The sequence below is a fragment of the Sorghum bicolor genome, chromosome 5 (genome assembly GCF_000003195.3).
Source record: "Sorghum bicolor cultivar BTx623 chromosome 5, Sorghum_bicolor_NCBIv3, whole genome shotgun sequence".
Taxonomy (NCBI): Eukaryota; Viridiplantae; Streptophyta; class Magnoliopsida; order Poales; family Poaceae; genus Sorghum; species Sorghum bicolor.
Genome location: NC_012874.2, coordinates 53,746,994 through 53,774,708, shown reverse-complemented (window position 1 = coordinate 53,774,708; position 27,715 = coordinate 53,746,994). Strand labels below are relative to the sequence as shown.

Sequence of the window (27,715 nt, the reverse complement as noted above, 5' to 3'; positions counted from 1 at the left end):
GTTGCGCCGATTCGACGAGGAGAAGCGCAAGATCATTGGCGAGGAAATCCACAAGCTTTTGACGGCCGGATTCATCAAGGAGGTTCATCATCCCAACTGGTTAGCAAACCCTGTATTAGTTAAGAAAAAGAATGGGAAAATGAGGATGTGTGTCGATTATACAAGTCTAAATAAAGCATGTCCGAAAGTTCCTTTTCCATTACCACGTATTGATCAGATTGTAGATTCTACTGCGGGATGTGAAACCCTTTCTTTCCTTGATGCGTATTCTGGTTACCATCAAATAAAAATGAAAGAGTCCGACCAGCTCGCGACCTCTTTCATCACACCTTTTGGGATGTATTGTTATGTAACCATGCCATTTGGGCTTCGAAACGCGGGAGCCACGTACCAACGCTGCATGCTCCACGTATTTGGCAAACACATAGGATCGACGGTCGAGGCCTATGTCGACGACATTGTCGTCAAATCAAAGCGACGAGGGGACCTGATCCAAGACCTCGAGATCACTTTTAGCTGCCTACGCACCAACCAGATCAAGCTCAATCCCGAGAAATGCGTCTTCGGCGTGCCTCGATGCATGCTCTTGGGTTACATTGTTTCTCAGCGCGGCATCGAGGCCAACCCCGAGAAAGTCTCGGCCATCACGAGAATGGGGACAATCCGAGACATCAAGGGTGTACAAAGAGTCACGGGATGCCTGGCGGCTCTGAGCCGTTTCATCTCGAGACTAGGAGAAAAGGCGTTACCGTTGTACGACTTCTGAAGAAGGTCGAGCGTTTTTCCTGGACCCCCGAGGCCGAGGAAGCTCTCGAAAGGCTGAAGAATACACTGACCTCAGCACCAGCCCTGGTCCCACCTCAACCTGCAGAACCACTGCTCTTTTACATTGCGTCGACGACCCAGGTCGTCAGTGCAGCGGTGGTGGTCGAGAGGCAGGAGGAGGGACATGCGCTGCCCGTCCAGAGGCCAGTCTATTTCGTCAGCGAGGTGCTTTCGGAGACCAAGGTACGTTACCCTCAAATCCAGAAGCTGATCTACGCCGTAATCCTCGCCCGCCGCAAGCTGCAGCACTACTTTCTCGGCCACCCCATCACGGTGGTCTCGTCTTTCCCCTTGGGCGAGATAATCCAGAGCAAGGAGGCCACGGGAAGAATAGCCAAATGGTCAGTCGAGCTCATGAGTGAGACTCTCACTTACGCGCCTCGCAAGGCCATCAAATCGCAAGCCCTGGTGGATTTCATCGCGGAATGGACAGACTCCCAGCTCCCCCCAACTCAGGTCCATTCGGAGCTGTGGACGATGTATTTCGATGGGTCACTCATGAAGACGGGGGCCGGGGCCGGCTTGCTGTTCATCTCGCCCTTGGGCGTCCATATGAGGTACGTCATCAGGATTCACTTTGCCGCATCCAACAATGTCGCGGAATACGAGGCCCTCGTCAACGGTCTCAAGATCGCCATCGAGCTAGGAGTCCGACGCCTCGACGTCCGAGGTGACTCCCAACTCGTCATCGACCAAGTGATGAAGACTTCGAGCTGCCACGACCCGAAAATGGAGGCGTACTGCAGAGAAGTTCGTGGACTCGAGGACAAGTTCCATGGCCTCGAGCTCGTCCATGTCGCCCGACGCTACAACGAGGCAGCCGACGAACTCGCCAAGATCGCGTCGACCCGAGGCACGGTGCCACCTGACGCGTTCTCAAGAGATCTTCACGAACCGTCCGTCGACTTGGGCTCGGGGGCTGGCGTCGATGCCGCTCTCGCGCAGCCAGCCAACACCGTCGACGCACTGCTGATGGCAGCAGAGGTGATGGAGGTAGAACAGCGACCCAGTCGACCGTTCAACTGGCGCACACCGTTCCTCGACTGCCTAATCCGCTGCGAGCTGCCAGAAGATCGATCTGAGGCCCGCCGTATCGCTCGACGGGCCAAGTCATACGTGATCTGTGGCGAAGGCAATGAGCTATATCGACGAAGCCCGATAGGGGTCTTACAGCGTTGCATCACCGTAGAAGAAGGCCGAAAACTCCTCGAGGACATACACTCGGGGGCTTGCGGCCACCATGCTGCTCCACGGACCCTCGTGGGGAACGCCTTTCGACAAGGTTTCTACTGGCCAACGGCCATGGCAGATGCCATCGAGCTTGTACGCTCATGTCATGGGTGCCAGTTCTACGCCAAACAGACGCATCTGCTCGCCCACGCTCTTCAGATGATCCCCATCACCTGGCCATTTGCGGTGTGGGGGCTCGATTTAGTAGGACCTCTACAAAAAGGCGAAAGGGGGTTACACCCACTTGCTGGTGGCCATCGACAAATTCTCCAAATGGATCGAGGCTCGACCCATCACCAACATCCGCTCCGAACAAGCCGTCCTCTTCTTCACCGACATCATACACCGGTTCGGAATCCCTAACGTGATCATCACCGACAACGGCACCCCGTTCACCGGCAAAAAGTTCTTGGACTTCTGCGATCAGCATCACATCCGTGTGAACTGGTCCGCGGTGGCTCACCCTCGAACTAACGGCCAGGTCGAGCGTGCCAACGGCATGATCTTGCAGGGGCTCAAACCAAGGATCTACAATCGCCTGAAGAAATTCGGCAAGAAGTGGGTCGAGGAGCTTTCCTCGGTCTTATGGAGTTTGAGGACGACGCCAAGCCGGGCCACCAAATACACCCCATTCTTCATGATCTATGGCTCTGAGGCCGTGCTCCCAACAGACCTCGAGTATGGATCTCCTCGACTCAAGGCATACAACGTGCAGTCGAATAAGGAAGCTCAAGAGAATGCTGTCGACCAGCTTGAGGAGGCTCGAGACATGGCCCTCCTCAACTCTGCCAGATACCAGCAGAAGCTTCGACGCTACCACGACAAACACGTATGAAAGAGGGACTTAAACGTGGGTGACCTTGTCCTACGACGACGGTAGAGCAATCAAGGACGCCACAAGCTGACCCCGCCATGGGAAGGCCCGTACGTGGTGGCCGAGGTCTTGAAGCCAGGAACGTACAAGTTAGCGGACGAGAAGGGGGCGGTCTTCACCAACGCATGGAACATCGAACAGCTACGTCGATTCTACCCCTAGAAGTTCAAAACTTATGTTCCTACGTACATTTTGTACCAAGACTCTGTAAACGAATGCATGAATAAATGAAGTCTTTCCCTCGAGCAACTTCTTTTTGTACCAAGGATTTATAAGTCATAATCTCGACGTTAGAAGGGGGCGCCGACTATGACCCATCATAGTCAACACCCCCTCGGGGGCTACCAGGGGGACGACCCCCCCCCAAGCGTCGAAAAAGCCAAGAAATTTTCTCTTCTTACTTAGTAAACCTTGCACGATTCGAGTAGCTAAGGCGCCTCGAGCCCCTCAAAGGCCGAGGGACAACGAGCCTGAGAACTCCTACGCCCCCGGGCTACGGAAACTCTACTCACTTCCTTACCCTTGAGGTGATCGAGGTTGTTTTTGACGAAAGATTGAACAAGGAATATAAACGTAGGCACGAAAAGAAACGAAAAGCCTCGAGCGGAAAAACAGATAAACATTTAACAAATATTTTAAGACACTGCATCATTTTGACGAAGTATTATACAAGGGGCCCCGGGCACCCTGAGCAGGCTCACAGGCCTCAGTCCGTGGCACGACCCTCACCGCCCTCGCCTCCACCCGAGCTAGTCTCAGGAGGAAGCACCTCAGGCTCAAATAGCTTGTCCAGTCTCTCTCCAGGAGCCTCCGCGTCGTCGATCAAGACATGGAGCCTCTCTTCGTTCTCCGCGTCGGTCTTGAAGATGTCGGTGACGAAGCCGTGGGATACTACCTCCATGTCGTAGGAGAAGCCCGAGCAGACAACTGCCATCACCCGCTTCACCCCGATGTGGAGGGCATCCCGCACCCGATCTCGCAGCGTCGCGCCTATGTAGCACAGCTGGTCGACCAGTGCGTCGCCTCGAGTGTCCTCCCTCGACTCATCCATAGGCTCGACCTCCCAGGAGGTCGAGAGGTCGCTTATCGCCGTCCGCACTCGACGGTTCAAAGCAACCTCAGCCTCGAGCTGAGCCTTAGCATTACGGGCCTCGACTTGGGCGGCTAGGAGTTCGTCCTTAAGCCCTGTAAATGCCAATAGAAGAAGCCTTAGCAAAAACCAAGCACACCTCGAAAGAGAAAATCCGACAAAGGAAACGTACCTCGGACGCTCTCCTCCAGGGCCGTGTTCTCGCCGACCAATCTGGTGTTGGCCCTCTCGATCTCTCTGTTGGAACGGACCAGCTCAGTGTTGGCAACGCGGAGATCCTCGATCGCCTTGCCAGCCTGAGCAATGGCCCCACTCTTCTCCAACAGCTCTCCCTTCAGACGTTCGACGTCGTCAGAGAGCCTGCGGGATTGAGCCTGCTCCACCTCGAGATCTTCGAGGGCCTTCCTCTTGGCTTCCTCCGCGGCGCTCGTGGCGATCTCGCTGTTCACGTGCTCCACCTTCATCTTCTGGAAGGACCCTCAGAGAGAGTCCAGGTCGGTTTTAAGAAGGCCCTTCTCTTTGTCCAAGTCCGCGATAATGCTCTTGTAGGACAGGGCCTCCTCCCGGGCTCTGGACGCGGCCTCCTCGACCGTCAGAGCCCGCTCCCACAGCAGCGTCATCTCCTCCTCCGCCTTTCTTGAGGCCTCTCGAGCCTTGGCCAGAGCAGCCTCCCTCGCCTTCTTCTCCTCCTCGAGCGCTATGAGGTCTTTATAAGCCTTGAGGAGCTTCTCCTGCGACTCGAGGAGCTGGTTCTTGAGGACGGGGAGCTGCTCCCAGCCGCCTCTTGTGGCGTGAATGAAGCTCGACTTGATGCGGGAGGTCTCTTTCATGTCCTGCGAGCCGGCGGTCGAACAGTTAGAACACAAAACCAAAAGGTTCCATGAAGATCAAAGATCGAAAAACACTTACGAAATAAGCCGGCCCGAGCCCGTTGTTGATGATGTCCGACAGGAGCCCCACCACGTGCCTCATCCAAAGGCGGAGCTCCTCGACATGCTCCCACTTCTCGGCCTCCTTCTTGTCGTCGAGGAAGATGTTGGGCTCGGACGGGTCGGTGGAAGCTCGGATACGAATCCGATCGGGACACCAGTTCTCCATCTCCCGATCAGCCCGTGCCTTGACGCCGCGGATAAGGTTCTCAACGGTCTCGAGGGAGCCCCCGTGGCGCAAGAACAGGTCGACGAGGCATGGGAACCGCCCGTCGTCATCCACCGTTTTCTAGGTACCGTCCTTGCTTCCCGACGTCCCGATCTCGTCCTCCTCAGAGGGATAGCGGTCCTCCCACGCCCGACGCTCCCGGAGGAACCCGGGGGCGATCCCGTCCATGCCATAGATCGTCCTCCTGATCTCAGACTCGGGGTCGGTGGGGGTGCGCATCATGCAGGCGAGTGCCACCACTCCGTCCGCTCGCCCCGACTCTGCCCGGATCGCGGCGGGCGCCCCCGGGAGGAGCCACGCTGGGGTTGGAGGGCCATACACCGGCAAATCTTCTTCTTGCGGCGCCAGTGGTACCGGTTGGGCCAGACCTTGAGGCGGGGGCTCGAGTGGTCTGCCCTCTTGGCCCCTCTGCTGCTGCTGCTGTTGCTGTCCCTCGAGCGTTTGCTGCTCCTCCTGCTGCTGCTGCTCCTCCTGCTGATGTTGCTGCTGCTGCTGCTGCTCCTGTGGCGGCCGCGTCGCCTCGCGCTCCCGCTCCTCCCCCTCCTTCTCTTTCTCCTTCTGCTCCTCGAGGGCTCGAAGGCCAGCGGGCCAGGGAGTCCGTCCCGAGATGAGAGAGGTCGACGCCTCCTCCTCCATAGGTTGGGCGTCCCCAGACGCCTCGTTACCACCAGACGTGTCGCTGATGGTGATGGGGTCCGCCTCGACCCCCAATCGGGGAGGCTCGGGGGCTCCTTCCTGCCCTTGAGTTTGGGGCGCCTCGTCGCGCGTCGACGGCATCGGAGTAGGCTCGGGACGAGACGGAGCACTACCAGCGTCGGTCGGAGGTTGAGAGTCGGAGGAGCCTGCGAAGTAAAGAATAAAGGTCGGTCACTATAATAACCAACACAAGAACGTCACAAGACCCAGAAACAAACTACAAACCTGGCTCCTTGGAGGCTGCTCCTGCCTTGAGCCTCTTCGCCAATGAGGGCTGGGCCTGCTCGAGCGTCCGCTTCAGCCTAAAAAGAAGGGAATGAGCATGAAAAGACCAGAATACAAGGAAACGCGAGGGAATGGGTAAACAAAAGTCACAACTTCAAAAAGCTTACCCTATGGGAAGAACAGCTCGCCTACCGGTACCCCGACCGGTGGGCCTCGAGCCACCCCGCGTCAAGGCTCCGGGCCCCTCGAGTGCAGGCACTGGCCCTGGCACAGCAATTCCCGCTTGGCGGGCACCGGGACTGGCGCTCCTGCGGCCGGCCTCTCCTTTCTCGGAGGCCGCAGCACGATCGCGAGTCAGTGGCCCCGTCGCCTGGGGCCTAGCATGGCCACCCCCCCTGGGCGCGGGGGGAGGGCGCGGCGCGACCTGGCCAGTCGAGGGCGAAAGAGGCATGTCGGCCCGAGGGCGGTGGGATCCGCTCGGGCCCTCCTTCGAAGTCTCCGTCCGGGGGACGTCGACGTCACCTCGAGGCGGGCCCTCGAGGATCCAGTCAAGACGTGACGCCATCCCCTCGGAGTCGTCGCTGTCCTCGTCGTCATCGTCGACGTCGCTGGGGGATTCTTCCTCAGGCTCCCCCCTCTGCCTGGATTTGGCTCGACGCGCCTCCAACGCTTGGCGGTCGAGGTTCTTCTTCTTCTCCCCTTTCTTTGCGGAGTCCTTGGCGGACTTCAGCTTTTCGGCGGACTGGCGCCGCCTGTCACGATCGACCTCGTCCTCCTTCACAGGGGGCCTCGAGGACCGGACGTCAATACGTCCCTGCCAGAATAAAGGAAGGTTTAAAAAAGGGTCGAGGAAAATCCAGAAACGGAGCTATGTGCGAGAAAAAGAACATACTAGGTCGACCGAACCTTCGTCGGGCCTCATAGGGAAGCCGTTGACGTGCTTCGACTTAAAGTCACCGGCGATGGCCGCCCTGACCCGGGCAGCGATCTCATCGTCCGCCAGAGCCACGTTAGACATCCGGCAAGCCTCGAGATCCCAGGACGAGACGCCCGGCCCCATCTCGTCCATCCTCAACAGCCGAGACATCAAAGGGAGGACCCTTCGACGATGGACGGCCGAGAGGACAAGAGCGGCGGACAGGCCCTCCAGGCGCAGCTTCTTCATGGCGTCGAGGAGGGGGTTGAGCCGCGACTGGTGCTCTTGGATGACGCCGTACGTCCAGTTGTCCGGGCGCTCTGTAATCAGACGGCCCGTGTAAGCGGGGAAGAGACCGTCGTCGTTCCTCAAGTAGAACCACTGGGAGTCCCACCCAGCGTGGTTCGACGACGGCCCCACCGGGATATACTCGCGCGGCCTCTCCGTCTTCTTCGTCTTCAGCACCAGGTTGAGGCACCCGGCCCGCACGTGCTTCCTCACGCCAGTGGTTCCGGTGGGGGCGTTGAAAAGCTCGCCCCTGTAGAGGTGGAGCCATAGATCCCAGTGGGGCATCATCCCCAGATAGCCCTCACACACCGCGGCGAAGACCGCCGCGACGGTGATGGCGTTCGGGGAGAAATGCTGGAGCTCCACCCCATAGTGGAAGCAGAGGGCCCGCATGAAGCGGCTCGGGGGAGCGCCCAGGCCATGGCGGTGGAACTTGGAGAACGACACCACGTAGCCCTCGGGCGGCTGGGGCTCCCTGTGACTCGCCGGCGGCGCGATCCACTCTGGCGACGACAGCGAGGTGCGGCGGCGCAAGAGTCCCTCACTCTCAAGCTCTAGCAACCGGCGCTCCGTCATCGACGACGGGCGCCAGTCGTCGGCGGCGACGAGTGTCACAGGCATCTTGGTTGAGAGGACGATGGATCCGCTACCGCTCGAGGGGGTGCACGCGTGCGTAAGGCAGCGAGAGAGCAAAGGCAACGAGAGGATGAAGGCAAGAAGGCGGAAGGAAGAAGAAAGAACGGCGGTGACGCCACGACATATTTATAGGCAGCAGTCCGCCAACGGACAGATCCGAGAAATGAGGTAACTCCCCCCCATAAATGCGCCACCTAACCGTCTCTTTCCCCTCACAGGCGGGGCGCTCCGAATTCCACGCCGACGCAGTGTCGTAACGTCACCCACCTAAAAAGGCGCGCCCAACGGGCAAAAAGGCGAACCGCCACGGCCGCTTCCTTCCTTTGTAAGCCAAGGGGCGTACCCGCGAGAGTCTCGAGAGGTCGATGGCTGGCCCGCTGAAAGGGTTCGACAGCCGATCTCGAGCACCAGAGTCAGGGATCCCCAGCGAGCGGTCGAAGATCGAGGCCCACCTCGAAGACTCGCTGGCGATATCCAAGGTAGGGTCGAGACAGTCGAGAGGAATCCCCCCGACGGGAGGCATCGAGCCGCCGGACTCTATCGAATGAGACTGGTATCCCCGACCACGTCGATCCCGCTTTATGAGAACGCCTCCAGGCTACAGCTGACCCCCTCGAAAGGGGCACAGGTTCTCACTTGGACTACCCGCTAGGAACTCCATCTCGGGGGGAAGACGCTCGCTCTATCGAGAGTACGTCGAAACCTCCACGTAAACGAGCCAATCAGAACCTACCACCACTGGTGTCGATAGCGTTTCTGCAAACTAGGCAATATAACCCTCGAAGGAGTTAAAAACTCCTTCAAGGGCTCGGGGGCTACCCTCGCGGGGTCGCTCGCGCGCCTCCACGGAAGCTCGTCCCGAGAATACAGCCTCCACTCGAGCACCAGCGCTCGAACGGAGACTCGGGGGCTACTGTCGAGGGTATCGATAAGGGGTACCCTCACCGATGCACGTAACAAGACTATCCGTACGCAGGACGAGGCCCTCGACTCGACGCTCTGGATGTACATATACGCAGCCATCGACGTCCGCAGCCTCGAAGACGGAAATAGCGTCGAGCGAACCGATCAGGGGTCGAGCGCTAGCTACCGTCGAATACGGAAACGGGCTCAAGCGAATCGGGAAGCGTCGAGCGCAAGGACACTGTCCGCCGCCTGACGCGCGCACGAGAGCCGGGGCATTTAATGCACCTGCCGTTTTCCCACCTAACACACTGACCACGGGAAGCGTGATAGGAAAGAGGCACCCGTCCCATCGTTCTTTTTGCAGTCTTCCCCACCAAACAATCCAGGGCGTGTCAGGACGCAGGAAACGAGGATGGGACGTCTAATCGGGACCCCCTCGAGACATCCAAGGTCAGCGCTCCGGATATCGGCACATTACACGGCGTCCGACCCTCGACCGAACAGAGTTCCATCCTGGGGACGAGTTGGGCGTCGACTGACAACACCACAACCACCCCGCGGGATCTGCCGCTATACCGTACAAGCGTGCGACCGTTGAACCAACACAAGACGGCGCGCAGAGCAGAATGCAGGGGCACGCGTAATCATCACCAGGCTAGCAAGACGGGACGGCTCGAGGCCATGCCGGTACAGAAGCCTCGAGTAGGTCGGCACTCCATGCTGCTATCGACCCCTACTCTGACACCTATACATGTACCCTGGGTCTCTCCTTGGAGCTATAAAAGGAGGGACTCAGGAATAGAACGCAAGGCTACACCATACGCAGTAGAGCTCACACACTCCATACCCCGCTTGTATTCACCCCTGTACAAGCACTTAGGTGCGAGATAATACAGACTTCCATCCCCCGCTGGACGTAGGGCCTTCTCTTGCCCGAACCACGATAAATCTTTGTGTCTTCTTGCATCACCATCTGGAAAAGGGAGCACGCATACAAATTTACTCGTTGGAGTGACCCCCCGTGGGGAAAACACCAACGATGTACTAGTGAACAACATAGCAACTCATGAAATACAAAAAATAAAAAAGTAAAAATAAAAAACAAAATAATTAACTAAAGTAAAACAGAAAAGGGAAAAATAAAAAAATCTGTAGACAACATTAAGGCAAAAGAGAAAATAAAAGGAAAGAAAAACAAAAAAGAATAAATGTAAAAATAAAAAATAAAATAAAGCAAACAAAATCTCCCACCGTCCCAAAATTTTTGCAATTATAAAGTTGGGCACACAAACCAATGCAAGATGTGAAATTATAAAAAATGCCCTTTCTATGTAGTACGGTACTATAGTGCTGCAGCAGTCCATGCGTCCATGGGAGGCGACTGGGAAAGCAACTCTAGAATTGCCGGTTGTTTTTTTTTTATTTTGGCTGTCATTATGGACGAGAAGTGTCTGTACTCTTTTGGCTACCCTATCCTTTTCGACAGCCTGATCTTGTGCATTGTTTTTGGGATTTTTTCAAACTCTAGAATTCCAGAAAATTTGGGATGAATAGAGAAATTAATTAAAGTAAAAACAAAAAAATAAATAAAAGAAAGAATAATGAACAATCACATGAAGCAAAAATAAAACAAAAAAATAAATCGAAGCAAGGGAAGAAAAAACAGTAAGAAAAGGAAAGGAAAGAAAAAAGAAAAAATAAAGATAACTGAGTTAAAAAAAGGAAATAATAAAAATACACAAAATCTTTCAATTAATGTCTTAAGATCAATAAGAGCCTCCTTAACAATTAGATTGATTAACACCAAATATAATGTGACTGTCATTTGCATAATTCTTTAGGTGTATAGCAATCTTAACAAGATAATGAATCATAAGTGGAGAAGTAGGATAGTAAACACCAGACAGTGCAACAGTTGCATCATAAACCAGTTCAAGAAACTTTAACACCTTTTCTGCCATAAACCAATGATCATCATTTAAAAGCAACTGACTACCTGCACCCCTGGGATAGTTACCGAAGATAAAAGTAGTGAATGTATCCTTATGAACCCATAAATGCCTAAGCATGAGGTAAGTAAAATTTCACCTAACATCCTTGTCTAACTAAAACTTTCTAGGCCTAACATTAGTTGCCAAACAGTAACTAGCAGATGCTGCAATTCTCTGATTAGATGAGTTCAAGAAAGATATTGTAATTCTAAACCTTTCAGTTAATGGCTTAAGATCAGTAAGGGCCTCCTTAACCATTAGATTGATTATATGGCATGTACAACGCTAATGCAAGAAAATTGAATTAACAGGATCTTTAGATTAAGTTGAAGGCGAAGGCGAGTGAGTCTGAAGCGAAGTGGCACGGTGTGGAAATAAGAGAGGGAGAGTGTAGCTGGGGGAGGGGGGGGGGCACCGGTATATATAGTCGCTGAAACCACAGTGGAGAGGAGGCGACACTGCATCCGACGATCAGGAGCCGTGCCTGCATCGTGCCTAGCCCAAAACCATGCCATGCCCAGGCCAGGCCTAGGCATGGTACTGAGCCCGGGCCATGCCTGGCACTAGCACTATGACACCGTGCTTGGGCCATGCTTTTTAGGGCTATGCCTGGGCCGGCCCATAATGCTAGTGCCAAATGGCGAGTTATAGCAACGAGAGAGAAAAATCAAGTGAGGTATTACCGGTTGTTTTTTTATTATTTTAGTTGTCATTATGGACGAGAAGAGCTACCGTATCCTTTTCGACAACCTGATCTTGTGCATTCTTTTTTGGATTTTTTCAAACTCTAGAATTTCAAAAAATTTGGGATGAACAGAGGAATTAATTATAGTAAAAACAAAAAAAAATGAAAAATCACATGAAGCAAAAATAAAACAAAAAAAAATAAATTGAAGCAAGGGAAGAAAAAATAATAAGAAAATGAAAGGAAATAAAAAAAATACAAAATAAAGATAAATGAGTTAAAAAATGAAAAAAGGATAAAAAAAGTACACAAACAAAAAAAAATAAAAAATAAAAAATAAATGAAGCACAAAAAGAAAATAAAAACAAAAACAAAATGAAGCACAAAAATAAAAGAAAAAGAAAAGAAAACAATAAAAATAAAAGAAAAGAAAAAATAAATGAGAAGAATTGAAAAGAAAAGAGAAACTAGTACGTATGTGTGTACTACGTACCTGGATGCCGGAGGATTTTGCGCCGGAATCGGAAAGGTCCTTCGGTGGAGCGCGGGAAACGTCGTTGGCGGCCGGAGCACTCGGGGTCCAAACTCCAAACGGAATTCCGAGTCTAAGTACAAGGAGGACTCGTTGCCGGCTTTGCCGCTATAAGAACCGCCAACGTCTTGCCATGGACTCCAGAGACACGAGCACGCGACACAATCAATCTCCAAACACAAACACACGATAATATCAGAAAGGAAGAAACAGGAGAAGATTGCAAGGAAGAAAAGCTTGAGGCGCGGCGATGGCATCCCAGTTCTTCGGCTACGATCCATACGACCCCTACCGCTATTTCTACACTGCCGCTCCGTCCATGTACGATTATGACCCTTACTACCAGCACCAGCCGGCAGCCGCCGCAAAATCCACATCAAAGGCGACGGCGAGGAAGACGAGAGAGACAAAGACGTCGTTCTCAATCCCAGTACACGGGCCCGACTCGGATCCCCAGCCAGTGCCGCCGGAGCTAAAGCAGAAGGCGTCGGGATCGGGAGCGCGCGCGAAACCAGTGGAGCCGCCGGAGCTCAAACCGGTGGCGCCGGTGATGCCGTCGTCGTCGTCGTCGTCGGAGGCCGTTGTGAGGATGCAGGCGGCGGCGCGTGGGTTCCTGGCAAGAAAGTCCTGCAGCGGGAGGCGGAGCAAGTCGGCGAGAAGGTGGTGTCCGACGCGGCGGCGGCCCTGCTGCTCGCGGACTCCAGGGCGCGCGTCGCCGTCGGGGAGGCGCTGATGAGGATGCTGCTGCGGCTCGACGCCGTGCGCGGCGCGCGGGAGTACCGGAGGAGGGTCATCAAGCGGGTGCTCGCGCTGCAGGACGCCGTCGACGCGCTCGAGACTAAGCTCGCGCCGGCACCGGCGCCCGCGCGTGTCGAGGACGAGGCAGAGGCAGAGGCCGATGCCGCCCCTGGGGCGACGACCGCCGTCGAGATGGTGGAGGAGAGCACGGTAGAGCCGGAGGTGCCGGATGCCTTGCAGTGCGGCAATGAGACGGCGAGCATCAGGACAGCGGTTGACATGCCCACCCAGGTGGAGGTCGACGACGAAGCAATAGCCGGCGGCGAGCCTGAAGCGGAAGACGCCAATGTTGATGTCAATGAGCCGGAGGGTTCAGAGGCGGACGGCGAGTGGGAGATGGTGACCGAGGAAGAAAACGAACATACCGCGCCCATGGCAGCCACGTCCGACGACCAGGAGCCGGCGTGTCTGCTTGAGACCACGACGACTGCAAGCGCCGACGCCGCCTCTGACGCTGTGGACGTGAGGAAGGTGATGGAGATGGTGACGGCGCTGTACGAGCTGAGCGCGAAGCAGGGCGCGATGATCGGCGCGCTGGCCGAGCGTGTGGACGCGCTGGAGCGTACTGTGCGGCGTATGGATCAGGACGCGCTGAACACCGAGGGCAAGTGAAGGAACAAGTTTTTTACATGATGGCACACAACCATTTATTTTTGCATTGTTTTTTAATCTCTAGCATTTACTATTCTTCCAGACACTGGATTGTTTGAATTTATTTTATTATTATAGTAATGGAGTTCTTCGTAGTTCATTTTTTTCACCCTTTTGAATGACTCTTACGGTCAGAGGTTGTTCTGCATCCTTTTCCGCAATTTTGGTTAGGTTAACATCGATCGAATATGAGGTCACTCACAATGGAATTATTTTGAGTCATACCTCGCTGTTCTAAAATTAATACACTTATTTTAAAACAGACTAGATTTCAAAAAAAATGTTATCATTTGTATCTCTAAATATAGTTATATATTTATTATGAACATAATATTTTATAATTAAGTTAATTGTTATTATTTATTATCATAGATATTGGTATTTTTTGGAATATATTTAGCAAATCTTGTATAGAACCTCACTAATTGGACGTGGATGCGTGAGCGCTCCTAGTAAAGGATTATATATACTAGCAGGGACCCCGTGCGTTGCCGCGGGGATATGTACTGTACTGTTCAGCCATATCAGGTGGTGGATACTATTTATGAGATCCGTTACTGTCTATGGAATCCGTTACTGCTCAGTCATAACGGGTTTGTACTGTTTATGGGATCCGTCACTGTTTATGGGGCCTGTTACTGTTCAGTCATATCGGGTGTATACAGTGTTTTACCCGGGCGTATACTGTCCATGGGACCTGTTACTGTTGCCAGGACAATGTTTCTGTGAGGAAACACTATTGATCTACTACAGTACTCTGTGAGAGAAGGCGCGATCTCCAGCTATAGGAGTATAGGATAGATTAGACGAGGGATGGATCCTTGATATCACCGCGGTCATCATTTCAGTCTTTTTAGGTGTAGAGAAGATTGGCTTGATGATATATTAGGTCTTGTTTAGTTTCCCAAAAATTTTGCAAAACTTTTCAGATTCCCCGTCACATCGAATCTTTAGACGTATGCATGGAGTATTAAATATAGATAAAAATAAAAACTAATTACACAGTTTGGTCGGAATTGACGAGACGAATCTTTTAAGCCTAGTTAGTCTATAATTAGACAATATTTGTTAAATACAAACGAAAGTGCTACTATTCACATTTTGTAAAAAATTTTGGAAGTAAACAAGGCCTTAATGGTATAGGTATCACGGACACAAGATGTATTTTTATACCTGAATATCTTATATTTCAGAATAGAGAAGATATTACACATCCACATCTTGTATATATATTTTAGAAATTCGAATTTGGTTACAATAGAGATACTGAATTCACATACTTATCTGTGGATTATTTATTTAATATTTTAACCATTTTTATGAGTACGGATTATTTTCTATTTAATATTTCAACTATTTTAGGATGAAGGATACTAAATATTTCCATCCCGTTTCCATTCCTAACTTACAAAAGCCTAGGCTATATATATATATATATATATATATATATATATATATATATATATAAGCAATTGCAATTCCGACAGGAGACCTCAAATCAAGTTTCTACTTTACTAGGGATCTTGTTACATTTTAGTATCTGTTTTCCGTTACATCTACTTACTTTAGCAAAAACCTTCAAATTAGAACCCTCATTCTAAGAGCATCCCCAACCGTTTTGTAAATAAGCTTTGCATTCATGTATTTGCAAAAAAGTCTTAAAAACACTTATCCAACGGTTTGACATTTAGACTTTGCAATTTTGTTAACTTGGCAAAAAGAGATAAAGGATTGGCATATATGCCAAACCTGTTCACACTTGGCATTGGGAAATTGCCGCGAAGTGCGAAGTGATTAATGCCAAACCATTGGAGATTGCCTCTTTTCACCTTTGCCATATTTTTTTGAGACTTGGCAAACTCCCTCATTTATCAAACCAATTATGTAAAACGGTTGGGGATGCTCTAAGGGCTGCTCTAGTGTTGAGCGAACCAAGAGCTGCAGTGCAAACGAACGGAAAACACGGTTCGATACCTCTCCATCTAATAGTACAAAAGGTATCATCTCTCTTCTGTGTGTTCTCACTTGCAAGCGCGGAGTCAACAAACACAAGATATACTACCTCCGTTCCAAAAAAATATAATTCTCGCATACAGAGAAGTCAAAGATTTTTAATTTTGATCACATATAATTTAAAAACTATTAATATTTATAATGTGTAATAAGTATCACAGAGTCAACAAACACAAGATATACTACCTCCGTTCCAAAAAAAATATAATTCTCGCATACAGAGAAGTCAAAGATTCTTAATTTTGATCACATATAATTTAAAAACTATTAATATTTATAATGTGTAATAAGTATTATTAGATTAGTCATGAAATATATTTTCATACTAAATTTAATTGGAGATCTAACTGTACATAACATCTTATATAAAATTGGTCAAATCTATAGATCTTTTGACTTCTCAAGAAGTAAGATTTACATTCTTTCTGAGACTGAGGAAGTATTATTTTATACTGCATGGTGCGAATTGTCTGCAGAAGCCAATTTTAGCTTGTGATGATCATGGTTCGGTAGCCATAGTGTTGATGGTTTGATGAGAGCAGCTCATGGTTCGCTTTTTCCTCACATTAGAGCTGCTGAGACTAACTTCATATTTCTTCTAGTAGACTCTGGCAGACCAACTCATTGGTCATATTCACTGACGTTCCTATTAGCCGAGCTTAGGAACACAAGGACGAGGAGAACCATCACTCTCGTCGTCAGCTTGTTCATTTGAGTTTATTAGCTGATTCTGCCAGCCATCTAACAATGTTTTTCTCTTATAATAAATCAGCCAATAGTATGAAATATTATGAAATATTCTCTGTAACTTGTAAGTTTCCACGATCGAGAGGAGCTCGTGTTCACACCCCATCCGGTGTTATCTCACAAGATCAGAGTAAATTAGACACATGAGTAAATTAAGAAAAAATAGGTTCAGGCGAAAAAGGGTAAGAGATAAAAAAAAGATAATTAAAAGTGATTTAGTTGGTTAGAAACAGTAGTGGGGTTTTTCATACAAAATTGTTTAGAAGATAATACAAAAAAGTATTGGGAGTAAAATAACTTGAGGTTGCTACTTACTCCCTTCGTAACAGAATAAAAGTTATTATGGGATGTGTGTAGGTCAAACTTTCTTAACTTTAAGTAGATTTGTAAAATGTACGTACAACATTTATCTTTAAATGGATTTATTACTAGAGTATACCCAATGATCTATCTAATGAGATTAATTATATATTATAACTATTAATTTTTTTTATATATAATTGATCAAAGTTTAAAAATATTAATTTCCCGAGAAGCGAGATTTAGGCTAGAGGTAGTATTTTGTTAACATAGGCCTTGTTTAGTTCACCCTTAAAACCCAAATCTTTTTAAGATTTTTCGTCACATCAAATCTAGCGGCAAGCACTAAATGTAGTCAAAAACCAAAACTAATTACACAGTTTGTCTGTAAATAACGAGATGGATCTTTTAAGCCTAGTTAGTCTACAAATAAAAACGAAAATGCTACAATATCTAAAACAAAAAAATTTTAGAAACTAAACAATGCCATAGTAAAACCATAGGTCGTTTAACACAAGTCTAGAGTTTAAAACCATTGTGAACGAAAATGCTCTTCTTGTCCTTTCTCACGAAGCACAAGTCTAGATGGACATAAAATGTGTTATGTCTCGGCGTCAGCCACAATGATCAACTGATATTGGGATTTAAATATTTAATAAAAAATAGCTAACTACAAAGCTTAGGATGTATTTTTCTGCAAGGATGATGCTAAAAAATGTGTTAATAAAGTTTTGCTTTTGAATACTAAATACTATTTTACTCTTATGTACGTATTTTTATTAAAATATAGAAATTCTTTGGTGGCTTTGATCCTAGCCCCGCACGGATAACGTGGGCCCAAACAACCTATGTGGCCCAAACACCGCCACCTATGTGGTCACTAGTGACGACCAAGACAAACATGGGCCCACGCGTCATCCGTTGAGTCGTTGACCGCTTTTCCTCTTCCCCACATTTCCAGAACCTTCCTGAACTCCAAAACATCCCCTTCGAACCCGTCGTCCAAGTAATTCGAAGCTCCGGAACATTCCCAGGACGCCCACCGCCTTCTCGAACTTTCGCGCTCGTCACCCCATATATACGCACCGCGACGACATCCCCTGCCTCACATCGTCACATTCACAGAACAACTCGAACTCGAATCGCAGCTCCAACAAAAAGCTCGACGCCCCAGCAGCAATGGCGTCTCGCCGCTTCTTCTCCTACGACCCCTACGACTACTACTACACCTCCCCGTACCACTACTCCTACCCGTACTACCAGTACCAGCACCCGGCTCCGTCACGCGGCGTCAGCGGGTTCTTCCCGGACGCCGTGCCGGAGGCGGTGAAGGTGGACCCGCGGCCCAGGGTCGAGTCGTCGAGGCCAGTCTCTATTCCCGTCCGCTTCGTCGGGTCTGACCCGGAGCCGGAGCGCCGGGCTACGGCAAGGATGCCGGCGGCGTCGGCGGTGCCGAGGAAGCGGGCGCCGTCGGCGGAGGCGGCGGCGGTGAGGCTGCAGGCCGCGGCGCGCGGGTTCATGGCGAGGAGGTCGGTGCGCGCTGTTCGCGAGGTGGAGCGCGAGGCGGCGGAGGTTGGCGAGAAGGTTGCCCGCGAGGCGGAAGCGCTGCGCGGGGACGCGAGGGCGCGGATCGGCGTCGGGGAGTCGCTGATGAAGTTGCTGCTGCGGCTCGACGCGGTGCGCGGCGCCCGGGAGTACCGGAGGAGGGTCACCAAGCGGGTGCTCGCGCTGCAGGATGCCGTTGATGCCCTCGAACCGAAGGCGGCGCCGGAATCGGAGGCCGTGGCGGAGGGGAACGAGTCCGATGTGACGGCCGAGATGGCGGAAGACAGCGCGGCGGCGGCGGCGTCGACGGAGCTCCCGGTCGATGCGGAGCGCGGCGGTGAGATTGAGATGAAGGCAGCGGCTGAGACGGCTGCGGATATGGAGGTGGACGGGGACAGAGCTGACAGCGCGTCGGTGCCAGAAGCGGTGGAGGAATCGGAAAAATTGCAGGACGGCGGGAACATTGACGGCTCCGACGACCCGGAAGGTTCCGATGATGCGGAGGGCGAGTGGGAGATGGTGGCGGAGGAAGCGGAGCCTACAACGGCGGCGGCGTCCACCGACGCGCCCTCGCAGGAACCGATGGCGAGGGAGGTAATGAGGACGACGGGGGAGGCCGGAGCTGCCGCCGACAGCAACCTGGACACTCGGAAGGTGATGGAGATGGTGGCGGCGCTGTGCGAGCAGAACGCGCAGCAGTGCGCGGTGATCAGGGCTCTGGCGGAGCGCGTGGACACGCTGGAGCGCGCCGTGCGGCGGGTGGAGGACGCCGAGCGCCGCCGCCGCCGTGGCAAGAAGCGGAAGGAGGGGAAGGGGAGCAAGGGCAACAACAGCAAGTGCTACAGCGATTGATGAGGACCGCAAATCTGAACTCCAATAACAGCTCTGCTCACAAAGCTTCTTGTATCTCAGTAGCGAAGAGAAGTTTATTTTGTCGCTTTATTTCATTTGTTTTTTCTCCTAAAACTGCCGGGATTTGTTCTCGGCCTGTGGTGGCGTTCATTTGATCTGTATAATTAGGGCCTTGTTTAGTTTCAAAAATTTTGCAAAATTTTTCAGATTTTCCGTCACATCGAATCTTTAGATGTATGCATGAAGTATTAAATATATATAAAAATAAAAACTAATTGCACAGTTTGGTTTTATTAAATATATATAAAAATAAAAACTAATTGCACAGTTTGGTCGAAATTGACGAGATAAATTTTTTGAGTCTAATTAGTCCATGATTGGACAATATTTGTCAAATACAAACGAAATTGCTACAGTGCTCATTTTGTCAAAAATTTTGGAACTAAACAATATCTAGGTTTCTGAATGTTTAATTCGCCTTGTTTGTCTTCGGAAATTTCCAATGTTTTTTTTAAAGTCACAATACTGAAACCTGGCGAAATTCGCATTGACATGCTCTCTCTTTTTAACCTTTTGCCATTATTACGAATGTGACTCCTCCGTTTACCAGCTTTAGAATGACAAGAATTTCCATCCAAAATAGTAAACTTCATACATATTTGCTATTTTTGCTGATATGGTACCGCTACTGGCCATTCAAAATTACTTATTTGCCCCTGTTGCTTTTCTCTTCCTTCACTTGCTGACGTGTGGACCCATTTACTCCACTCACACGAACAGAAACAACAGGAATCTGGCCTTGTTTAGTTCTCAAAAATTTTCAAGATTTTCTGTCACATCGAATCTTGCGGCACATGCATGAAGCATTAAATATAGACAAAAATAAAAATTAATTACGCAGTTTACCTGTAAATCGCGAGACGAATCTTTTGATCCTAGTTAGTCTATGATTGGATAATATTTGCCACAAACAAACGAAAGTGCTACAGTAGCGAAATCCAAGCAACAGAAACAACAGGGCCCACGTGTCAACAAGTGAAGAAATAGAGAAGCAACAGGAGTTTATTATTTTGGAGAGGGTTCACATGGTTGCTGCTGCACTGGCACGCCACATCAGTAAAAATGGTAAAATATGTATGAATGAAGTTTACTATTTTGGATGGCAATTCTAAATGTGCCATTCGAAAGCTGCCAAATAGAGGAGTGATATTTGTAAGGATGATAAAAAGTTAAAAAACCCTCTCCATTAACTCAATATTCATCTTATTTTTTTATAAATATTGTCTATTTTAATATGATTTGTCCTCAAATAGTTAATATTTTTAAATTATGAAAGCATATTTCATACTCAATCTAATGTTACCTATTACATATGATAAATATTAGTATATTTATATACATATTTGATTAAATTTTAAAATGTTCAACTCATGTATTTTACCAGAATCCATACATAAATTGTTTTCATTTCTTAATAGAGAATGAATTTCATCTAATTCGTTACTTTTTTGTTTGTGGACGGAGGAAGTATTTATTGTTAGAGATACTTCCTCTGTGCTATAAATAAAAATACATCTAGAATTCAAAAGAAAATTCCCTAATATGTGTCTAAACCCTATAGGCTACTGTGTCGCCAATGTGATAGAGCACTCTTCGTGGTGGGCGACTGATTCCTGTAAATATTTCTTTATTATTTGACGCTCCTCTGTTTTTGCCATCGGTTTGGCTATTTTAAATTGTGATTTCTGAAACACTCCTGTGAGTTGTCAGATGCTTTTATAGGAGCATCAGTGCAATTTGCCAACTTCATTAGCCCTTGTTTAGTTCACCTGAAATCCAAAAAGTTTTCAAGATTCTTCGTCACATCGAATTTTGCGGCACATGCATGAAGCATTAAATATAGACAAAAACAAAAACTAATTACACAGTTTGTCTGTAAAAATCGCGAGACGAATCTTTTCATCCTAGTTAGTATGATTAGACAATATTTGTCAAATAAAAACGAAAGTGCTACAGTAGCGAAATCTGAATTTTTTTCGGAACTAAACAAGGCAGTCTGTGTGTTCAAGAGTTAGGTGTACTTTTATTTGCGGGATGTAACGAGTACATTAACAATGATCAGTTTATTTTATAATTTGCATAAAAATTTGTACATTAATAATGATCTGTTTATTTTATAATTTGCATAAAACTTTTTAATAGGACAAGCAGTCAAATACAATGTCTTAAAATAAAAAATATTAGTATCTTTCAGATGGAGGGAGTACTCCGCACTCCGTACGTGGCATATTTAGGTTTTGTTTAGTCCTAAAACATTTTACAAAAAAATTTTACAAACATCGAATCTTACGGCGTATGCATAGAGCATTAAATATAAATAAAAATAATAACTAATTGTACAGTTTGTCTATAATTTGCGAGACGAATCTTTTGAGCCTAGTTAATCTATGATTAGACAATATTTATCAAATACAAACAAAATGCTACAGTGTTCATTTTACAAAATTTTTTAGAACTAAACAAGCCCTTAGAACAAATGTAGGTGCAGGAAGTGCAGGGTAAGCGCACTCGTAGATCCATCCAATTTTTTTTGCTGACACTTCCGGTAAGAATTTTGTATACCTAATTCAGAGAGTAGGTCTAACAATGTACCTAATGAAAACTAGTAACTGTTGTTGGGGCGCACGGTGTACAGTGTGGTACTATGCTTTCCATCATAACATATCGGATTTTCTACATTGAAAAGTGTTTTGCAAATTGTTTTGTTTAATTATATGATTATAAGTCTTCTCCCCTTGTGTCCGCTTCGTGGACTAACTCTTGTATCCCTTTGCTCTTCCTTTTCCCACTTCTATTATTTGGCTATGTAATTTCTGTCAAAACCGATAAGAATACTACACTTGATCAAAAACTTTTTTTTAAAAAAAATTCCGTCAAAACCAACTCAAGATTTCAGTTCCTCTTAGTACATGTCCTTTTTGCTCAAGTTCAACAGGCCACCTCCAGAGCTTCTTCAGTCTCATAAGTCTCTATAATGGCCTGCAGCTTCGCGGCCACTTCTCTCATGCTCATCCTCTCATTCAGCGACTGACAAGTGCAGGACAGCCCAATCTTCAGCACGGATCGTAGGCACTCCACGACCTTCGCAGGACTCTCATTATAGTCGTCGATTTCTTCTAGCAGCTGGGCATCAACAATCTCCGGTATATGGTCAGGGATGCTTGCCTCCACAAAACTCACAATGGTCACCCCATCCTTGAACATGTCGTCAGTAGGCCTCCTCCCAGTGAGCATCTCAAGCAGGATTATCCCGAAGGCGTACACATCACCAGAAGCCACCACTTGCCCTCCAGCTGCATACTCTGAAATCCCAAAAGATGTTAAATGTTGATTCAACATAGTACTCCAGCAACCTATACTCCCACACTGGTAGGATCCAAGGAGACATACAATCTTATGACATCATGAATCTAGATTTTTTTTTCTTTCAAAATTTCACCATATTAATTGTTACTTATTTTATCCTTAATAAAGTTAAGAAAACTATTGTGATTATTGTATCTTTATTAACTCTCTTTTTATTATAGTTTGTTAAAAGTAAGGATTTTAGGTCCTGAATCGCACTCTCAAATACTAAGATAGCATATATGCCCATTTAAAGCTCACCATATGGCTCAATATTGGTGGTAGACCATCAAGTGAAATCTGGGATGGTGTAAGAACTAATATTAATTCTTACATATTTCTTCTTACTCCAAAGGAACCTCAAAGACCATGAAGGTATAGCTACCATTGGTTTCACTAACCTCCTCCACTTCTCAACATTTTTGAATTTCTAATCAAAGAATTGTATGTTTGAGTAGTATTGCTTTTATAAAACAGAGTTCTTATAGTTGTATTGTCAATGCAGATATATCAACCATAGCTAAATTGCATAAATTCACCTAATATGAGAATATATGTGATGTGTATTAATACGATTCTAAATAATTTGTTAGTATCATTCTTATATGAGTTGTTAAGAGAATATTTTTCATGATTGCTCATGTATGCAATATATTTATAACCAGTTATCAACTTTTGATCTTATTAGCTATTTGTTTTTTATTTATGTGAGAAGTCGTAACTCTAGTTATCTTTTATCTATAAAATTTTCATTTTTCTTTGACTAAGAAAAACTCTAGGCTCTAGACTACACCTTTAAGTACCATAAAAGGACATAAACAATCATTTTAGCCTACACCACCGATACTTAAAATTAAAATACTAGTATTGATACATCATAATATTTTGGCTAAAAAATAAACTTATTTAAAACAAAAACTTACAAAAAAATCATGGAGTTGTAGAAAGTGAGGTTAGAATCTACCAAATTAAAGGCTAAATGTTTCTGAATATTTTGAGAATTTGTAGAATTGATCTTTTCTCTAGTGCATTTCGTGAGGATCGACAACTTTCGGACTATAATTAATAGTAATAGAACAAGATTGATCTCAAGTTCATCCGGATATATGGACTTCCTTTGACCTTTATTTTCAGGAAAAGAAAATTGTGTTTATTCATCATTACCTGGAGCAATGTAGCCAATGGTGCCTTTCACTCCATAGGTACTTGTGCTCACACTGTCGAAGAATCTTGCGAGGCCAAAGTCACTGATGTGGGCAGTAATATCATTGCCAAGAAGGATGTTGCTAGGCTTCAGATCAGAGTGTACAATAGGCCTCTGGCTACCGAAGTGCAGGTATTCCAATGCATTTGCGATGTCAAGAGCAATGCTCAGCCTTTGAGCTAGTGTCAGAAAACAGGGACTGTGCGTACCACCTTCGTTGGGGTGTAAAAATGAGTCGAGGCTACCATTAGGCATGAACTCATATACCAAAGCTTTAAAGTCGTTTCCTCCGGAATCAATACTTGAGCAGGCAGTTAGGATAGGAACGAGATTGCGGTGCCTTAAACTTCTTAGAGCTTCACACTCTGCAATAAAGCTTCTGTTAGCCCCTCTAGTTCCCATGTCAAAAACCTTCACAGCTACCAAGTTACTCTGTCCATGTAAGTTTGCTTTGTATACAGAGCCATATCTTCCTCTGCCAATCAAATTGGATGACGAGAACCCATCTGTTGCTTCAGCTAGATCCTTGTAAGTGACAGTTGGAAATTTTGCACCGAATGAAGGTAGGATCACAGATGCCTGCTTTGGTTTATTCTTTTTATAAAGTAAGGTAAGAATGATAACAAGTAGAGCTATAACTGTGATCGCTATACCAGCTATTACTTTTGTCCTGAGAGACTGGCTTCGCTTCAGCGAATCTGAAGATTGAGCAGAACATGCTGGCATGTGGAGCTCTGCAGATCCACCACACAGCCCTGAGTTCCCATTAAGCAAGACAGCAGATGCATTCAGAAACACACCCTTTGTTGGAACTTCACCTACAAAATGATTGTATGAAATATCTATTTGGTTCAGCAGCTTCAAACCACCCAGAGATTTGGGGATTGTTCCTGACAGGTTGTTGTGGGAAAGATTCAATCTTTCCAAGCTCCCCAAATTGCCCAAGGATACTGAAATTTCTCCAACAAGGGAGTTTTGAGCTAAATCTATGATTTCTAAGCCATGGCAGTTACCCAGAGTGTGTGGGATTTCTCCAGATAGCTTGTTTGATGACAGTTCCAGCTCCATGAGTTGTTTAGCATTGCCAACCTCTGGGGGCAACATGCCATCAAGCTTGTTGACAGATAGTTGGCAACTTATCAGTGATGGAAGACTGAAAACCTCAGCTGGAATGCTCCCCTGGAGGCTGTTATTAGTGATGTTCAGTCTTAGGAGATTCTTCATGTTTCCGAGGCTTGCTGGAAGGAGGCCTTCAATCTTATTATCTTGAAGATAAAGATGCAACAACTGAGAAAGGTTACCGATGGAAAATGGTATGGATCCAGTGAAGCTGTTTCCTTCCAGGTATAACACCTGCAAATTCCCAAGCTCTCCTATCCACTCAGGAATTGACCCGATGTACTGGTTGTTTTCAAGTGACAAAGCAATCAAGTTCTGGAGCTTTGCAATGCTTGAGGGGAACACTCCAGATAACTGGTTTGTGCCAAGGTACAATATTTGAAGTTCAGAGGAGAGATTACCGATTGAACTTGGCACATACCCTCCTAAGTTGTTCATATCAAGTGCAATTGCTTGAAGTTTGCTGCAGTTGGTCAATGTGTCGATGAACTCCCAACTCTCCCGGTCAGATGCTTCAATACTATTGGATTCAAGATTCAGGAAGGTGAGATCATGTAAACTGCCTAGAGAGCTTGGCACTATACCACTGAAATAGTTTCTAGACAGTCCAACATCAATGAGCTTTGAAGCATTGGCTATAGAAGCTGGGACAGGCCCTTCAAAATTGTTAGAATCTAACCCAAGGTGCTGAAGATTGGGAAGATTGTTGCCAAAATCAGAAGGTAGCACTGCCTTATTAAGATGGTTCAACTCCAGTCCAAGGTAAATGACAGAAGATAGATTGAACATCGTTTGCGACACACTGCCCGAAAACAAGTTGGCACCAAGACCCAAGTATGACACTTGCAGCAGCAGTCCAAGTTCTTCAGGGATGCTTCCCTGAAGGTTGTTCTCTGAAAGAGAAAGCACACGGAGAGCTGTCATGTTACCAACTGAACGTGGAATAGATCCGGTGAGGTTATTCGCCGAAAGATTCAGGATAACAAGCTTCAAGAGGGAGCCAATGTTTTGAGGAACCCTCCCTTTTAGACGATTAGAGCTGAGGGATAAGATCTGGAGGTTAGAACAATTTGCGAACTCCCCAGGAATCCAACCTTGCAGCGAGTTATTGCTAATGGAAATCTCCTGGAGCCGGCGCAGATGACCAAGTGAAGCAGGGATCTCACCACTGAAACTATTATTTGACAGGCGCACAGCTCTGAGATGTGTAAGGTTTCCCAGGGATGGAGAGATGTAGCCGGTCAAGCCTTGATCAGTGAGATCAAGCTGAGTGACACGCTGTGGATGCTTCCTGCTACATGAGACTCCTTTCCACAAACAGTAGTGACTGCTCGCATTCCAGGAGGCCAAGGATCCGTGAGGATCGCTACAGGATAGCTTGAAACCAAGTAGAGCCATCCGATCAGCCTCATTCCCATGCAACGGCGAGCATGTCGCGTGGGGCAGCAGAAGCAGAATATGGAGCAGAAATGAAGTAGGGAACTTCATAGCTTCTTGTGTTAAAAAATTATCTGAAAGAAGCGGAACTGACTATAAAATTCTTGCAGAATCTGTGCTGTACTTATTAATAGATCACTATAGCTCCACTAGTGAGTGGACTTTAGGTGTACATCTGATGAAAGAGACTGTCAATATTTCGGCAAACAAAATATGACCATTCAACAAACTGAGAGGTGCAGACAGGAAAAATAGTAGTTTTGATTTTATCGATGGTATAATTGGTATTTCGTTCCCAATGATGAAGTGTAAGATGTGTAATGACGGAGCAAACAATGGAAAATTATATGGTTCAGAAGTTAAAGATGAAGAAAGAAAATAATAAACAAATCAAAGCAAAGCAAAGGCAACTGAAACCATCGAAGTACCTGTCAAGTCTCCAGGAACCTATACTTTCATATCTTTGCGCAAACTGGAACCAGGCGTTGCAGTCAGTTAGTTGCAGAGAAATGCATGCTTGCCTCCCATTCCATCCTTTTATAGGCGTTCCACAGTCCATTTGTTGGTCAGGCCTTGTTTAGTTTCCAAAAATTTTCAAGATTCCCCGTCACATCGAATCTTTGTACACATGCATGAAGTATTAAAAATAGATGAAAATAAAAACTAATTGCACAGTTTATCTGTAATTTGCGTGACGAATCTTTTGAGCCTAGTTACTCTGTAATTAGATAATAATTGTCACAAACAAACGAAAGTGCTACAGTAGCCAAAACCAAAAAATTTCGCGAACTGAACAAGGCCTCAGTCAACGCAAATGTCCTCCGCGTCTTCTAGTACTCTCCGCGCTCTGAAATGATTTGATTCTATATAATAGTGTTAAGTTAAACTATGAACCAAATTATAAAAAGTACTAATATTTATCGTCCTAAATAGTTATTGTTAATGTCAGTAAAAGATATTTTCTTAGTATACTTATTTAAGGTCATATGTTGACACTATTTTCTATACAGGTAATCAAACTGAAGATAATTTAATTTTAACTAGAATTGTATTCTTTTTTTTTTGACAACAGAATTGTATTCTTTGTAGGATAAAAGTAGTACATGATGTTGGATATCAGAGTGCCCCAATGTAAGCTAATAAACTTGTTAGCCTCAATCAAAACTTGTGCTACACGTAGGAACAAGAGATCCAAGACTACCACCAAGCTTGCAACGCAGATGAATGCATAATGTCAAAGACATGGTCGCACATTCCTACAGGTATGCTGAAAAGAAACACCACAGTTTTGGCACTCGGTTCAATGGAAACCAAAGAAAACGCGTGGTAAAGGTTCCTCCTTGCTGCATCGCGTGCTTGATGAATGATGAGCGAGTGCCCTTGCGTTTCTGTCAGACGAGGCTCTTAATGCTGTGCAGAGTAATTTGACACCCTGCGAGACTATTGGTTCTACTGACTACTGATTTGGACTCACGGTGTAGACGTAGAATTTGAGGCTACAAGCCACGCTCTAGCGTTGGGTGTGGCCTCATGACATCATGATCCTCTTCTACTGCGTAGGTCACGGACAGCACAAGGTTTCCTAACGAGCC

The 27,715-nt window shown here is 47.1% G+C and overlaps 2 protein-coding genes and 1 pseudogene across 2 annotated transcripts; 2 read left to right on the top strand and 1 right to left on the bottom strand.

Moving 5' to 3' along the window:
• LOC8055012 lies at positions 12,216-13,610 on the top strand (annotated as a pseudogene).
• Positions 17,601-19,176, top strand: LOC8083104. The gene has a single exon (XM_002450735.2). It carries the CDS (start codon positions 17,741-17,743, stop codon positions 18,956-18,958), a length of 1,218 nt encoding a protein of 405 aa, XP_002450780.1. The 5' UTR covers positions 17,601-17,740; the 3' UTR covers positions 18,959-19,176.
• Positions 21,491-26,619, bottom strand: LOC8083103 (probable LRR receptor-like serine/threonine-protein kinase At3g47570). Its single transcript, XM_002449489.2, has 3 exons — positions 26,552-26,619; positions 23,528-26,197; positions 21,491-22,320 (listed from the first exon to the last, which is right to left on the bottom strand). The coding sequence occupies exons 2-3, from the start codon at positions 26,172-26,174 to the stop codon at positions 21,947-21,949; spliced, it is 3,021 nt and encodes a 1,006-aa protein (XP_002449534.1). The 5' UTR covers positions 26,175-26,197; positions 26,552-26,619; the 3' UTR covers positions 21,491-21,946.